The 15975-nt window shown below is 44.8% G+C and overlaps 2 protein-coding genes across 2 annotated transcripts in view; one reads left to right on the top strand and one right to left on the bottom strand.

Moving 5' to 3' along the window:
* Nucleotides 1-3974: 3974 nt before the first annotated feature.
* On the bottom strand, nt 3975-11851 carry Ahsa1 (AHA1, activator of heat shock 90kDa protein ATPase homolog 1 (yeast)). The gene is made up of 9 exons (XM_005390201.2): nt 11613-11851; nt 10039-10229; nt 8833-8915; nt 8322-8439; nt 7057-7145; nt 5459-5587; nt 4766-4867; nt 4479-4530; nt 3975-4359 (listed from the first exon to the last, which is right to left on the bottom strand). The coding sequence occupies exons 1-9, from the start codon at nt 11690-11692 to the stop codon at nt 4187-4189; spliced, it is 1017 nt and encodes a 338-aa protein (XP_005390258.1). The 5' UTR covers nt 11693-11851; the 3' UTR covers nt 3975-4186.
* Nucleotides 11852-11981: 130 nt separating this feature from the next.
* Vipas39 (VPS33B interacting protein, apical-basolateral polarity regulator, spe-39 homolog) overlaps nt 11982-15975 on the top strand; it is a 30483-nt gene continuing 26489 nt past the window's right edge. Inside the window, exons 1-2 of the mRNA XM_005390202.2 lie at nt 11982-12382; nt 15791-15883. Coding sequence (XP_005390259.1) covers nt 15791-15883 — 93 coding nt within the window. The 5' untranslated portion in view covers nt 11982-12382. The remainder of the gene's footprint in view (nt 12383-15790; nt 15884-15975) is intronic.

Below are 15975 nucleotides of genomic sequence, written 5' to 3'. Positions count from 1 at the left end.
AGCTGACTGGACCTCAGGAGCACATTCACACTTAACCTTGGTCACACAGGTAAATTGCATTTGCTGCACAGGGAAGTGGTCTCCCAGTAATTAGCTGCGAAGGGATCCAAAGAGAGCTGCCTAAGACTACGCCTGTAAAGCAAGAGGCACACCTGTACGCTGCCTTCGCTGTACCCTTGCTAGGTATTCCATTGCTTCCCTTGACATTGGTGAAAGGAAGGGGAGGTGTCGAGACACACAGTGAAGGGAGGCCACCACCTGGAGAAGCTCAGAGAACCAGATGGTTCCACCTGCCATCATACCTACAGGTAATGTTCGTCTGGTGCTGGGCAACAAGTGCAACTGGAATATTAAATGGTCGGAGAAGGCAGGATTTCGGTCACCAGGCAAAAGCCAAGTTTACATTCTTTCTGCTGTCTCAATTCAGTGAGATTAACACAGGGTGTTGGGAGTGCAGTTCATTGGGACAGTGTTAGCCCCACATGGATGTGGCCCTGAGCTCCATCTCCAGCAGCACACATACACAAGATTAGCGCAGGCATGTTTCAGTTTTCTTTTTCTTGAGACTGGGGTCTCGCTGTGTTGCCCAGGCTGGCCCTGAAAGCCTGGGTTCAAGTGATCCTCACTTCAGCTTCCCAAGTAACTGGGACTACAGGCATGTCCACGGTACCTGGCTTGTTTTTTGTTTTTTTGTTTTTTGATTTTTTTGGGGTTTTTTTGGTACTGGGTATCGAACTCAAGACCTTGTGCTTTCCAGGCAGGCGCATGTGCCACTGAGCTAGATCCCCAGCCCTACCTGGCTTGTTTTAATTGTTGGCAGAATTTTTTTTTTTTTTAAATAACAAGTAGAGGGGCTGGGGATTTAGCTCAGCGGCACAGCGCCTGCCTGGCAAGCGCAATGTTGTGAGTTCGATTCCCAATACCGGGAAAAAAAACAGAAAAAAAAAAAAAAAAAAAAAAAACCCAAGTAGAGACACCCCAGAGTCTGTATTTACAGAACTACAAATCCTCCTTTTCTCTAATAGGATTTATCGTGGCTTATAACACTGTCTAAATCAAATTGATACCTAAAGGTTGTCTATTACCCAAACTGAATTTAAAATTATAATGTAAGCAGCACACCAAACTGCTGCCATGTTAGGTCACGCGGAAAGAAACTAAAGGGGGCAGAAAAGGAGTGTTAAAGGGGCTGCAGAGTAAGTGAGCTCAGAAACAGTGTTTACTCAAGCTGTGCAAAGGAGACAGGGAGCTGATGCAGGCAGCTACAGCTTCAGGAACAGCTGTGTAGGAGGAGCAGCACCAGTGGAGGAGGTCACTGAGCCCAGGACAGAGGACTTGGAGGGGCCAGTATCAGAGTCAGGAGGCTCATGAAGTCAGAGAGGGCCCCTTCTCCCAATTTGGCCCACAGTCAGTCACCTCACTGGCTTGACCAGCTGTTCTTCTCCCCAATACCAGGAGCTCATCCATGGCCCCAGCATCTAGAATGAACACCATCGCACCAGTGTTTCTACCTTAAGATGATTTTGCCAGCTTCCCCCTCATTTGCCTCATTAAGGGCCCTTGGCGAGGCAAAACCAGTCAAACTGAATCTTACCAAGATTTAAAGTCACCAAGGGTACAAACCCTGCCCAAGCCTGTTAACCCCTTTTCTCTTGAATGTTTCAGATCTTCTGCTCCATTAGTCACATTCGGGCCCCTGATATGTGTGCTGCTTTGCCTCCTCCATTAGTTCGCTTTTCTTTGCAGGTTGACACGTGTCACAAAATGTATCTCTGGTATCAGAATCACCAGTTATTAAGATACAGGTTCATGGGCTACATGACACACCTACTGAGTAGCAATCTCTAGGATTCTGCAGGTTTCCCCAGGGGGTTCTTAGGTGTGGAGCTGTTGGGCTGAGCCAGCATTTTGAAATCAGTTCTGGTTTAAGGAGAAAACACTTGGGGTTTGAAGTTCACAAGCCAGCAAGCATCATCTGCTAAGTGCCAGTAGGCACTGGTGCTCCTACACACATCATCTTACATGCTTCCACAAGGTACTTCTCACATCCATTTTATAGATAAGAAATTTGCCAAATTGGTTAGGAAGTAGAACATTTGTCATTCAAACCAAGGCCATGGTTTTATTTTTCGTAGCACCATTCTGTTTTTAGATGCAGATAGCTAACTGAAATAGGATCAGTGAGATGGTAGTGGTAGGAACTGAATAACCGTTTGGTGCTGGAGATGAGAGCTGTTACTGAGACAGGTAAACCAGTGATCTGGCTTTTACTAAGGTGCTGTAATCTCTTCACATTTTCCTCAAGTATTCTCTAACTGTTAACTTGCCAGTCAGGGCTCCAGTTTTTTGCTAAAGATCTCTGTTTTGACTTGACTCAAGTTATAGTCCAAGGTTTTCTTTTCTTTCTTTAATTGAAAGATGTCTTTTTAGACCCTGAGGCGAATGTAATGGCAAATCAGGTGTCAGTGAATTCAGTCCAGCACTCATCAAGTCAAGCAAAAGAGGGCATTTAGGGGTCTAGATGAACCAGATCGCAACTTGTATTTTCTGCTTTAACTACATTTTGGTCAAATCAAGATTAGCTTGCAAGTCAGCCACCTAATAAAGGCAGAAAGAGATGATGAAAATGGCTGCAGCTGCCAGAGGCAGCAGTCGGACTTAGAGGGCACTCACTCACACGGGAGTGCAGGAAGCCAGAGCACACTCTTCCGGGAGTGACTCTCCCTGTTCGGGTAGTTTCTTTTTCCTGCTGTGTGATAGCCTAAACTCCACTAGAATGCATGCCCCCAGCATTTGGCACACAGCCTGTGCTCAGTAAGTTGTTTAGTGGTACCAGGCATTGAAAACTACTTTAACAAAGGCATTTTTTTCCCCTGGTGCTGGGGTTTTGAACTCAGGACCTTGTACATACTAAGGGCTCCTATCACTGAGCTACATCCCACCTTTTTCAAAATTTTGAGACACATTTTCACTAAGTTGCCCAGGCTGACTCTCACTAGTGATCCTACAGCCTCACCCTCCCGAACAGCTAGGATTACAAAGTGTGCTACCTACCGTGCTCAGCTGCTTCTTTTTGGGCAGGGGGTGGTGGTGGTGCTGGTACTAAGATATCTGGAATCTTCTATCCAGGAAGGTTACCAAATACATTAAAAATGCAGTGTCATTATGGGGATGAACTTAACATGGCAGCAGTGTTTAAATTTGAGCCTGGGCTTTGCAGTTAGGGTCCATACTCCAAATCCCAATCCTGCACAATGTCAGCTGTTGGACCTGTGTTAAGAAATATAAGGCTTAGGGTCAGGGATATAGCTGTGGCATAGGCACCTGCCTGATAAGCACAAGGTCCTGAGTTTGATACCTGGTACCAAAAAAGGAAAAAGAAACGAGGCTTATCTACCGTGTAAGGAAATTCAAGGTTTACGTTTTTTTTGTTTTGGTACTGGGAATCGAACTCATGACCTCAGGCTTGCCAGGCAAGCGCTTATGCTGCTGAGCTACGTCCCCGGCCTGGTTTATGTTTTTGTGAAATAAATATGGTACCTACTTCACTGGGCTTTATGGGGATTAAATGAGCTGATGGGAGGAAACTGTTTCATGTCCAGTACAGAGGTGCTCCCACAGAAGGTGCCACAGGTTGGCAACGTCTGTTTTTCTGCATCTCAGACCAGCTCCTGGTGGTCATCTCTTTGCAAGGGGTAGGAGGCCATGGAGAGTGGAGAGGCCAGGACACCACCTTCACCAATGGTGGACCCCTTACTTGTGCTGGTAAAAGGCCGCTTTTTGCCAATTTGCAGGATTAGGCTGGACTGGCTCAAGGATGCCTGGTGGTGAGAAGTGGTTTCCTCTGTGCCTCCTCATTACCTACTGTCACCCAGGATAGAACCCAAGTCTTCAGCACCCTGTGCCTCTTTAAAATTCAAAACCTTCCGAGGAACTCAGTACCAGCCACTCAATGAACACAGGTCCCAGACGTGTATGTTTTTAAAATTACGTTTATTTAGCGTATGTACACATAAAAGAGAAATCACCCTCTGACCCCACCCAGCAGAAAACATGCACAAACCCAAGGTATATGTGGAGGGGAAGGCCCCAGCCCCAAGTTAGCAGTTGGGATGGTACAATCCTGTGAGTCACTAGCCCCAGTCAGGAGAAATGTTGGGCAGGCTGGAGCCCCCCACTGCCAGCCCTAAAACAAGCGTGCGCCATAGCCAAAGGTCTGTTTAATGCCCTCAAAGTAGTACCGCTGCCAGCCCTGCCGCGTCCGCTCTTCCTCAGGGGCAGGGATGCCCCGGCCTTCCATGCATAGCTCAGTCTCTCCATTCTTGTCAAGGAAGGTCAACGTGATGGTAGCAAAATGCCCTGTATGGGAAAGGCAGAGGGTGGGTGGGTGGTTCAGATCCAGGGTTTCCATGTAGGTTTACAATTAGGCAGAAAAGACATTCTGGGGACAATGTCAATGAGCAAACATGCTTACTTACCCTCTGGCCAAGATTTAAACCTCCACTTCATCACAATGTGTTTCTCAGGGACCTAAAATAATCAAAGAGCTCAGTCTGCAGTAGACTGCAACATACTCAATCCTAGCTAGGGTTGGCCATCTGCCTCCGTATGGTCTATCGTCTATGAAACTGTATTACTTGCAAGAGAACTCAAATGACAGCATTCTTTTGAAAAATAAAACAAAACATGGTTTATTAACCAAAGGAATTAAAAATCTTAAGTCACTCATCAGTCCAATCTGAGACTGGGGCTCACAGGTACTCACCAGATCAGTAAACTCCCCAGAGACGTTGCCATCTACCATGTGAAACTTCCCACCTTTGTCTGCTTCTAGCATCGCAGGAGCATGGGTAAAGGCCTGAACCAGCTGGGGCGGAGGGGGAGAAGATGTGCGACTCTCAATGGGATGCACAGATGCCACTGAAGCCTGTCTACCTTAGCTCTCCTTTCCAAAGGTGCCACTCTGCCCAGTGAGCAGGTCCTGGGTTTCCCTTTCTTTTGTTCCACTACAGACCTTTACTAATTCTTTCTGAACCCATGACGCCATTACTTAGGGCTGTTCATTTTTCTAAAAATGAACCAAGTGTGCTAATGGCCGGCTGTAATCCCAGCACTCTGGGAGGCCAAGACAGGAAGATCTGAAAGTTTGATCCTTGCTTTAACAACTTAGCTAGACCCTGTCTCAAAACAAAAAAGGGCCAGAGTATAGTTCAATCCCCAGTACCACAAACAAACAACAAACCCCAAAAGATTCAGTCAATGGTCTCCACTTACACAATCCAAAATTATTATACAAACAAAGTGGAGTGAATGAAATTCCCTTCTAAGGTGCTTGCACAGCAGGTGATTTTCCTTTTTCTCTACTTTTCCTAATGGCTCCAATCACTGGTGGCTCCCCTGCATTCTGAAAGGTTAGACCCACAACCCATGTCATGAAATGACAGAAGGTCACACGTACCTCTTGGGTAGTAAACACTCTGTACAGCTCCTCTGGTGATGTCAAGAAAGTTTCTCTAAGGGTGATCTTACAAGTGGGGATTTTGACACCAACAGGTTTGGCCTGGGTTTTTGAAGGAGCAGACTTAACCTGTGAAAGGTTTAGTGAAAAGGTTCAGTTTAGACTGATGGTGAAATCTCGGGGACACATTTTCCATGCAATCTCACAAATTTTACTTCCAAAGCTATTAGTGAGGGCGGTCGAAGGTAATTTGTGAGAAAACTCTCCCAGAAATATCCTTAGGTCCTACTGAAAACAACCACTCTAAGAGGAAGACTATGGTACTCTTTTTTTTTTTTTTTTGGTCTTTTTGAGACAGGGTCTTGCTCTGCAGTTCAGGCTGGCCTTGAGCTCACTTTGTAGCCCAGGCTGACCTCAAACTCATGGTGATCCTCCTGCCTCAGCCTCCCAAGTGTTGAGATTACAGGTGTGCGCCATCACGCCTGGCTTCTGGTACTCAACAAGAACCCATCAGCCCCAGGAAAAGCCAATCATTCGGTACTTCCGAAGAGCTCAGGATTAACTCAACAGAACGTCCATGCTTAACTAGCTGGAATCAAGGCCTTGTGTGGTGGTACACACCCATATCCCCGCACTGAGGTGGCTGAGACAGAAGGACTGCCCAGAGTTTGAGGCCAGCCTGTACAATAATGAGAAGAAGAAGAAGAACAACAACAACAACAACAACAACAACAAAAAACTGAAAGCAGGAGCTGGGAATGTAGTTCAATAGTACAGCACTCGCCCACCATATTCAAGGACCTGGGTTTCAACCTCCACCCTTGCCCCACCCACCCCCTAAAAAAGACAAAACAAAACAAAACAAAACAAAACAAAAAACAATCCTGGAAGCAGCCAGGCATGGTGGTGCACACCTGTAATCCCAGTATTCTGGGAGGCTGAGGAAGATCATCTAGTTGGAGCCCAACCTTGACAACTTAGCAAGATCTTGTCTCAAAATTAAAACAAACAAATAACAACAAAAAGCTTTAAAAAGTGGGCTGGGGACATAGCTCACTGCAAGGGTTCCAGGTTCAATCCCCATTGTGAGTATAGGGTGACACCCGGAAGCAGTTTCCCAGAATTCCCTAATTCCAGAATATTCTTCCTTGTTGACAAAAGGGTACCAGGGCTCCTAGTCAAGTACTGAACTTGAACCACATAAATTCTTTATCTCTAGATGAGACAGACCAATTTCCTGATGGGTAGTTAGTGATTTAATGCTTTGATACCTTGATGAAACCTTTAACATCAAAGTATGAAATATCAACACCACAGTTTAAAAAAACACTGAAAACTTAGACAAGTGAAGACCACCGTGTGCTCATAATCTAACTGGTGTGCAATCAAAAGTCACACTCCGAAATCCCACACAGCTTCCCTTTGCTCTGGGGTTCCACTATAAATGAAAGAAAATCCTGGTTAAGGATGGGCAGACACAGGCTGCACTGGCTTCAAGGTTAGAATCAGAGAGAGAAAGCTGGTGCAAAACAAGGAGGAGGCAATCTCTCAACTCCTTCTGCAGACAGCTCCCCTCCATCACCTGTAATATGGTTTACCTTGCGCGCCTCAGTTTTCAGTGCTGGCTGCCCTGGTGGGTCTACTGACTCTCCATTCACTGTCGGCAAGATCATGCCCTGGGTGAACTCTGAAAAGACAAAATCCCAGCTTGTGGAAGTTATTTCTTAGTAGCTGAGATGGAGGTTTCATTACAGCCTAATGAACACAGGTGTCTTAATGCACTGAAGTGGTGACCCGAGAAGAAACAGTCTACTTTACGTGACACCCGTTTATGCAGGAGAGGTTTCTGAGTGTATGCTATAGAACAGAGTACATTCACTGGTATTACCTTTAAAAGCTTAAAACCTTGACCCAGTCGGAAACATTACAATTTGTTAAGTGCATATGAGGTCTACTACCAAAAGTAGTCAGTGCATGAATGGCACTTCTGCGACTTCAAGAGTGGGCAACACATCCGCTACTTAGGGATGCATATTTAGTCCCTTTGCACTCTGCAGAGGTAGAACAACTATAATGAGCCATACCACTGGAGACACTAGTTCCCACTAAAAAGGTAATCACTTTCTAGGGCAGTTCCCTTTGATGGTCATTATATGTATTCCAACACCAACGCCAGAACAAAGTGACACAAGTGAGACCCTGGGGGAAAGCAGTGCTGACCACTCTTCTAACCATCTAAACCACCTAACCCGGAGAATACACAGTAAAGGTAGTCTGGGACTAGACTCAAGGGGGAAGCCAAGGCTTGAGGTCAGTGCTGTTCAATGGAAATTTGTAATTTTAAATATTCTAGTAGCCACATTAAGAAAAAAACAGGTGAAATTAATTTTACTTGTATATTTAGCCTAATGTACCCAACTATTATTTCAACATATTAGTACTAAAAGATTGTGATTTTTTTTGTATTAAGTCTTCAAAATATACTGCATTTTATGCTCTCTGCATATCTCAATTTGTTTTTTTTTTTTTTGTTTTTTTTTTTGGTTTTTCTCCGGTACCGGGAACCGAACTCATGACCTTGCGCTTGCCAAGCAGGCGCTTTTGCCGCTGAGCTAAATCCCCAGCCCCGCATATCTCAATTTGGACTAGCCACATCTTATAAGTTTAAGCGCCAACATATTATACAACACAGCTCCAGATCTTTCCCTTCTTAGAGTTTACAGACTGACTTGGGATATGAAATAAGCACCCAACCCCAAAATCTTCACCCATTTGCCAAAGGAAGGACAGTCAAGCCCCTTAGTCAAAGTCCGGCATGTAGAAGACTGCCTCCCTTCAGGCATTTGTAACTACTCAAGGATACCTGTTTTGAGGGTGCTGATGTAAATCCCCACTGCTTCTCTTAGAAGTTTCACCCCTTCTTCCTTCATTAAGGCCACGAGATTTGTGTCAGGCTCATCTTTGGCAAGGCTCACACTAATCTGAGTGGAAGATACGAAACAGGTGATAAAAAAATTGAGGGACACCCTCGGATGTGGATGATGATCAATCAGGTAACTGCTGACATTTCCAAAGAAAATGGTAGAGCTGGAGTATTGACACAGTCCCCGTAAGTGTTCCTTCTTGAGTCTTCTCTCCTGAGGCAAACGTGGCTAACCTTAGAACCCATTTCATTCGCTATAGTAAAAGCAAACAAACAAAGGGCACTTGCTCTGAAGCTTCCAATGGTACCATATACCAAGAAAGTCTTCTGCAGCCTGGGGTTCTGAATGCTTTGAAAAGCCTGGGCTATTTATTTTAAGTGACAGATCATTGTTCCCATCTAAGAATAAGACGCTAGGGAGGACTGAGATGAGAAATTAGGAAGCACAAACCTCCACTTCATCCACACTGTTTTCATCAGACAAATTGGGGATTTCCACATGTCCCTTGTACTGTACTCCTGACTTAGAGGTACCTGTCAAAAGCAATGCGAAGTCGTTAGTCTCTTCCTTTGCAGGAAGTCTCTATTCTAAGGTCCTAACAGAGTAACTACCCCACTTAAGCTTATTTTGGAGAGCTGAACATTCTTTAGTCTGAGGGAATGCTACATGTCAGGTGTAGTCAACCCCCTGCCAGACCAATGTCTTCTCTTCACCTAGTTACTGGAGAATAATTGTGTTACTAAAGTGTGGGACTGAGAACTATACAGACCAGGCACTAGCATGCATTTATTCCAATGTGACTGATATATTAGGAAACCATTTAATCATCAGAATTTCATTTTTCTCCTATGTGATTTCATCTATGAGAAACACTAGGGACACACAGAAAACCACACTTAGCTGAACCGGGCTGGTTAGGAAAACACACAACCTCAAATAGCTACTTCCCAACAACTTCAGTTGACCAGGTAATGAACCCCAGACAGAAACAGCTGGTGTTGTAACATTCCTTTTGATTTCAGAGGGCCCTCCTTCCAGCACTTCACAACAGCCATCAAGCTACCACCCTTTTGAGCCCCAATATCTCAAGGAAAGTTCAGGTCTTTTCAAGGCAAACCACAGTATTCTAGTATTTATGTGTTTCTTATCATTTACCTGTAAATACTTTTTATGTAACATCATCCAAGAGACATTAAATCAGAAGACAGATATGAAAACCCCAAATTACAGTCACACATAAGTTTCATTAGAACAGTAATCTAATCAGTCAGAGTCACACTGGAGGAATCTTTGAAAATGAACAGGACTAGAAAAATCTCCCTCTTCCTTTTAAGTCATTCACAAGGTAGATGTAACCAGCCCAAGGAAATATTGCCTTATGTATCTCAACTTTTCAACAAAGACCACGACTCCAAGACACAGGGTGTTAAGCCACTTCACTGGTGGGGACACAGGAGACCTAAAGATAGATATTCTACTTAGTGTCCCACAGTGGCAGAGAAATTTCAGCACCTAATAAGTACGGCTTCATTCCAAAGTCTTCAAAACAGCCACTGTCTTCTCCCTTCGAGAGCTTTTGACTCCTCAAAAGCTGTTCTCTCCATTTCAATGGAAATGTAGTTAACCTCCTCCCTGATGGGCTCTGCCAACACTTACCTGTCCAGTTTAGTTTGATGCTCCATTCATAAAAGAAGATGAGTTTGCCTTTTCGATTGTTAATGGATGCCTCTCCATCAAGCTTACTTACTTCTGTCACCTCACACTTGCCTTCCTCATTTTGCACCCGCACCGCCAGGAAAAGTGTTTTCAGCTTTTCCGTGGACCAATTTGACGCATCCCTCTCTGTCCTGCAAAACAGAAAGCAAGCTATGGACCAGCAGCAGGATGGAGGATATGCTGCTCTCTGCAAGAGAATGCCAGGCTAAAGGAGGCCTGACAGTTTTGAAAAGAATGAAAAAACTCTGATTCTAGTCATTATATCCACAAACACATCACTCTGTTTTAGGAAGACAAAGTATTACATTTTGTCAACAAAGCGCTGTACAGAATGGAACAAACTAAATGGAACGGTATGCCTTCCATTCTCAGCATGATGATACTTGATGCTTTAATATGGCACCCCCATTTGACCAAGAGAAAAACTGCACATACTCCTAAGGTCAGGAGCAGACTAGACCATAGGACACAATGTTTAGCTAAAAAAAACCCAGTAAAGAATAAACCAGTGAGGCCTGGCAGTACACGCCTGTAATCCCAGCACTCAGGAGGCTGAAGCATGAGGAACACTATGAGTTCGAGGTCAATTGAGGCTACATAGTGAGTTTAAGGCCACTCTGAGCTACATAGCAAGACCCTGTCTCAAAAAACAAAAAAAGAATAAACCAGAACTCTGACCTCAAACAACAGTGTTCTGACCTGTCAGGTCCACACTGTGCTATAAACTAACAACAAAAAGGAGGTCAAGTACTCTGTGCATCTTAATAGGAGATGGTGAGACAAGACAAAAATCACTTTCTCATTTTCTACACATTAGAATTAAAACAAAAACTAGCAAAAGGAGCTCTAACAGTAAAAATACCGTCGACAGTACGAACGAAGTTCCTAAGAATTCAAAGATAAGTAAACACAACTTTTGGAAGACTTCAAGGACACTCTTTTAAGAACCAACCACAATTGCCCGGCAACGCGAGTTACACTACTGCCAACTTAATAGTTCCGGGTGAGAGGCTGCAGCGTCCTCAGCATCCCAGAGCTCGGAACACCTGCAGAACACGTTCCAAACCTTCTCCCGCTGCACTGAGGCAGCGATCCCCTATGACTGACTTAATTTCACCGGAAAGCCGCAAAATAGGAATTACAGAGCCCTGGCCAGAAGACTTCCACAGCAATTTCCCAACACGAACAGAGTTTCCGTCTCACTGACTCCGGCCACGTGTAGGAAGCATCTCCCGTGCAGGCTGGCTGCAGCACCTACGGCGTTATGATCTCGTTTCTCTGAAATTCCTCCTCTGGGACGCAGCCGTCCTCGTCGACCCTCTCTCCCCAAACACTGAGACCGTGGCCGGGGGGTGGACGAGTCCGGGACTGCGGATCTCGGTCACAGGAAGACCCCACCCCTCCACTTCAGGGCAGGTTGCCCGGGGCCTCAGCTCTATCCCGACCCAGGTTCCAGAGGCACAAAACCCTAGCCTGGTCGCGGAGCTCCTGCGGCCTGCCCGGCTGGACCTCACCAGTGCCAGTTGTTGACGTTGGTGGCGTCTGCCCGCTCCTCCACGATCCAGCGTGGGTCGCCCTCACCCCACTTGGCCATCGGCTTTTCTATCTCGCCGCCACCAGCCCCCCAAGCAGCCGCAGTCACAGCCTCAGAACCGCTTGGTCCCAGCCGCCCGGCAGCGCCTGGAAACTACTAGAAGCGGCCGCGGAACCTCCTAGCTTGCTTTTCCCTCCACCCCACCCCCTCTCCGCCTGAACTTCCGGCTCCTCCCCACTCCCACCCGCTACTTCCGTTCCATCTTGCCAGACCGTAGGTTCGAATTGTTTTAAAGTTCCTTCCAATTCCCTCAGGTTATCCCCAGGTAGGCTCGAAATTCAGCCCCTACCATTGGCATTCCTCATCCGAGAAACACAAGGCATACAGCTCATTGTTTCCTTGGCCCTACAGCGGCTTGCTGAGCTCTCTGGGAGTTGTAGTTTTGGTTCGTGACCCTCTGGGTAACCACGGAAGGTCGCGCTGAAAGTAAAGGAAATGACCTCTATGGTGCGCTGGGGTCTCTGGGGGTGGTAGTCAAAAAGCTCCGAGGTCCATCGGGGTAGCGCGCGATAGCCGAGGCCAAAGAACTGCAACTTCCAGCATGCTCTGCGCCGGCGAACTTTCTCTTGCTCTTCCCCTCTCGACGGTCCTCTTTCGCCCCCTAGTCTGTGCCGCACAGCGTGGCTAGGAAGGCTGGTCCGGCGGCGGAGGCTGTTGCTGTGCTGAGAGGCAGGGCTCGGTGTGGAAGAGGTGAGGGTGTCCCACCCGCTTGGGCCGTGTATCAGGCTGAGTCTGTCCTCTCCACATCCTAATTTTTTTCTCCCTCTCTGAGGCGTTCCTACACCCGGTCCCGTAGCCTGACTGAGTCACGGCCACCCTCGGGAACCGGAGTAAGCTCGGGGTTGAGCCTCCCAGCGAGCCATAATCTTTACTTCAGAATGAGCTTTTCCTCTGCCAGGGACCGGCCAGGGTCTGGCGACTGCGGAAGACCGGCGGCTGTCTGGACGTTCGCCTGTAGAGTCATCCCGTTTTAACCCACGCTGTCTAGTCTCAGTGTACAGAGCTTTCCTTGAGACCCGGTGTGCCTTCTTATAGCTGGCTCCTAGAGTGTCCTGATTCAGGGAGCGTCTCGGTTGTGTTTTGTTTTGTTTTCGTGCTCCTTCTGTTTTCCTACGTCACGTCCCTCCCCTCGGATCGGTTACCTCTGTGGGTTCTCAGTGTACGCACAGGTGACGAGAAGACCCAATCTTTGAAGAATTATAAATCATGTTGAAGTACCTTTTTGGGTCACTTTTAAAATTGTACCTAATTGCTTTGTTACTTCTAGAGCTATTAAATCAGGTAAATCTAGCTTCTCTTTGGTACCACGAGTACAAATTGATGCCAGCCATTGTGTGGTTAAAACAAAACAAAACAAAAAAAGATTCCAAGATTCTGTGGTGGAATACAGGGTTTGTTAGGCACAGTCCATGCTAGCCTATAGATATTACTATAGTGAAGACCTGCCCTACGTTTCCCAAAAGTGAAAAGTAATGGTCTAGGAGCCAGAAAACCTGGCTTCGAAGTATGGAATAGGAGTGATTAACAAAGTTGCTTTCATACTTAATTCTTTTGTGCCTCATTTTCCTCATTAGTGAAATAGGAAATGAATCTGCCAGGCCTACCTTACAAGATTGTTCTGAGGATCAAATGAATGACGAAGTCTATAAAATTGAACATGTACCAGAGACATTTGTATGTTCTGAATATGCCTTTGACGTTGTGGCCATTTCAGAATTTTTGTATTAAATGACCCTTAAAATATTTTAAAATTTCTGTTTATTTGTTTGTTTTTGAGACAGGATATCGATGTGTAGCCCAGGCTGTCCCTGAACTCAGGATGATCCTCCTGCCTCAGCCTCCCAAGTGCGGGGATTACAGGCACTTGCCACCGAACAGGGCCTTATTATTTTTGGTTTTTTTTGAAACAGCATCTTGCTATGCAGCTCAGGCTTTCCTTGAACTCACTGTGTAGCCTAGTCACTTGTGGAAATCCTGCTTCAGCCTCCTGAATGCTGGTATTACAGATGTGTGCAATCACGCCTGGCTATGGTTGCTGCCTTTTTTTTTTTTTTTTTTTTAATCAGGAATTGAACTCAGGACCTTGCGCTTGCCAGACAGGCGCTATGCCGCTGAGCTATGTCCCTGGCACTAGGGTTGCTTTAAAATGCTTTTGTTTTTCCAGCTTTTTTTTCAAGGTACTATGGTTAATAAAAATTAATGAACACTAATTTTCTGTCAGGTGCTGAGCACTTACTGTTTTAATCCTCATAACAATCTGTAAGGTAGGTTGTCTAACATGCCAGTTTTACAGATGAGGAAACCAAGACAGAAAGATGTCAGAAAGACAACTGATACTAAAAGGAACTATCTTTTAGTATTTACTTTTGGTGATACACATCCCTTTGTTAGGGTTTTCTGAGTCCTACTTTATTCCAACCTTCTAAAGTAGGATATTGTTTTCTCCAAAGTTTAAAATAATTTATCTAGTTTGCTCAGAATCAGAAAAATCAAGATTTGAACTCAAGGCTGCTTGACTACAACACCAATGCCTGTGTCACCACAAGGGATAATATCATTGCATCTGCCAACTTTTTTTTTTAAATTGAATTTTGACTCCCTAGAATTAAATACAGAAAAAGATTTCTTTTTTCTTTCTTTTTCTTTTTTTCTTGTCTTTTTGAGACAGGGTCTCACTATGCAGTTCAGGCTGGACTTGAGTTCATTCTGTAGCCCAGACTGGTCTCAAACTTGCAACAATCGTCCTGCTTCAGCCTCCCAAGTGCTGAGATTACAGGTGTGCGCCCTCAGGCTCGGCCCAGAAAAGGACTTCTGCGCTACTTCTGGGTTCAGTAGGAAAAAATTAGTTACGTTTGCTGTTGGAAGGGACCAAGTAGCAGAATGTTCTTGCCACCTTTAGGTCCCCTTAGTTAAAAAAAGGAAGTGAGAGTACAGTGTGGTAAAAGCCATGAAGAGGGTGAATGGGTCTCCTATGAGGAGAATTTCTAAAGTTTTACTGAGAATTGTGCTATTGAAAAAAAAAGAAAAGAAATTGATCCGTTAGAATCTGGCACTGTGTAGCTTTTGGAATTGGTGCTGTGGAAGTTTTTTTTTTTTTTTTTAATTTATTTTTAACTGATTCATAAAAGCACAAAAGCTGTGGAAGTTCTGGAGCCTGGTTATTGGGTTAAACCATAGCTTTCACGCTAATCAAGCTGAGATTGATAGTTTAGTTTGTAATTCTTGGGTAAAACTTGGTTCCTGAGGGTGAAATCTAACTTTAGAGTAGTTGAAGAGTAGGTGTGGTCTTCTGACTATGCTTTATATTTTTGGCTATGCTTTCGTTTTCCAAATTTTGGCCAAGTTTATAATAGAGTAATCATGATTGGAGATATAATCAAGATAATTGTGCTTCTTTTAATTGCTTTGCTTTCACTCTTTCAGGCATTTAAAAGGTATATATGAAAGTGAAGTATTTGTTAATTTTATTCATTTAGTATTCCCAAAGCCTCACATAGTGCTTTAGAGATGTCACTCAGTAGATACATGTCGAAACATGAGTGCAGTTATTCCCTTTTATGTGTGCTTTGATTGATCTTTGTGTCTTCAGCAAACTTTGTTTTTTTTTTTTTTTTTGTTTTTCTCCGGTACCAGGAACCGAACTCACGACCTTGCGCTTGCCAGGCAAGCGCTTTTGCCGCTGAGCTAAATCCCCAGCCCCTCTTCAGCAAACTTTGTGATGAATTCTTACAACATTTGCCTGCCTAGTTCTGCTACCTTTATACATAATATTTATGCTAAATTTGTCAGCTTTTATTAAAGAGGACAATGTCTATAAACTTTCATATCTGTTACAACATCTGGGGAAGTGCCTTGAATAAAGTAGATGTTTTGGAAATGAAAGACTGTTTTTGGCCAGCTAGAGGATCAAAAGTATGATCTGGTTAGTTGGACACCAAGGATCTGATTTTATATAGTAGGTTCAGTATTTGCTTTACTGGATTCTTTTCTATATTCCTGATTTCTTGAGGTAGTTAGTAGAGGAAGACCCTAAGGTTTTTGGAGGTTTTTTGGGAGGGAGCCAAGAAGGAACATGCATCTGTCTTCCTTTCACTCCAGATGAATCGGACAAAGGGTGATGAGGAAGAGTATTGGAACAGCTCCAAGTTCAAGGCTTTTACCTTTGATGATGAAGATGATGAGCTCTCACAGGTATGTTCCACAGACGGTTGCTAAAAGTCACATTCTCCTTCATGGTAACACTCTAAAATCTCCTTCCCTTCCCTTCCTTCCCTTATCTCCTG

Source organism: Chinchilla lanigera, unplaced genomic scaffold, assembly GCF_000276665.1.
Source record: "Chinchilla lanigera isolate Chin_1 unplaced genomic scaffold, ChiLan1.0 scaffold00037, whole genome shotgun sequence".
In the NCBI taxonomy this organism is placed as follows: domain Eukaryota; kingdom Metazoa; phylum Chordata; class Mammalia; order Rodentia; family Chinchillidae; genus Chinchilla; species Chinchilla lanigera.
Note: the sequence above shows the minus strand (reverse complement) of the source record. Positions and strands in the feature narration are given on the sequence as shown.

Bases quoted from the DNA above. Each gene is read 5' to 3' on its own strand.
- Ahsa1 (XM_005390201.2), bottom strand. From the start codon at position 11,692: ATGGCCAAGTGGGGTGAGGGCGACCCACGCTGGATCGTGGAGGAGCGG. The intron at 10,230-11,612 runs GTGAGGTCCAGC...TCTGTTTTGCAG, and splicing joins AACGTCAACAACTGGCACTG to GACAGAGAGGGATGCGTCAA. The intron at 4,360-4,478 runs GTAAGTAAGCAT...TTTCCCATACAG, and splicing joins GTTTAAATCTTGGCCAGAGG to GGCATTTTGCTACCATCACG.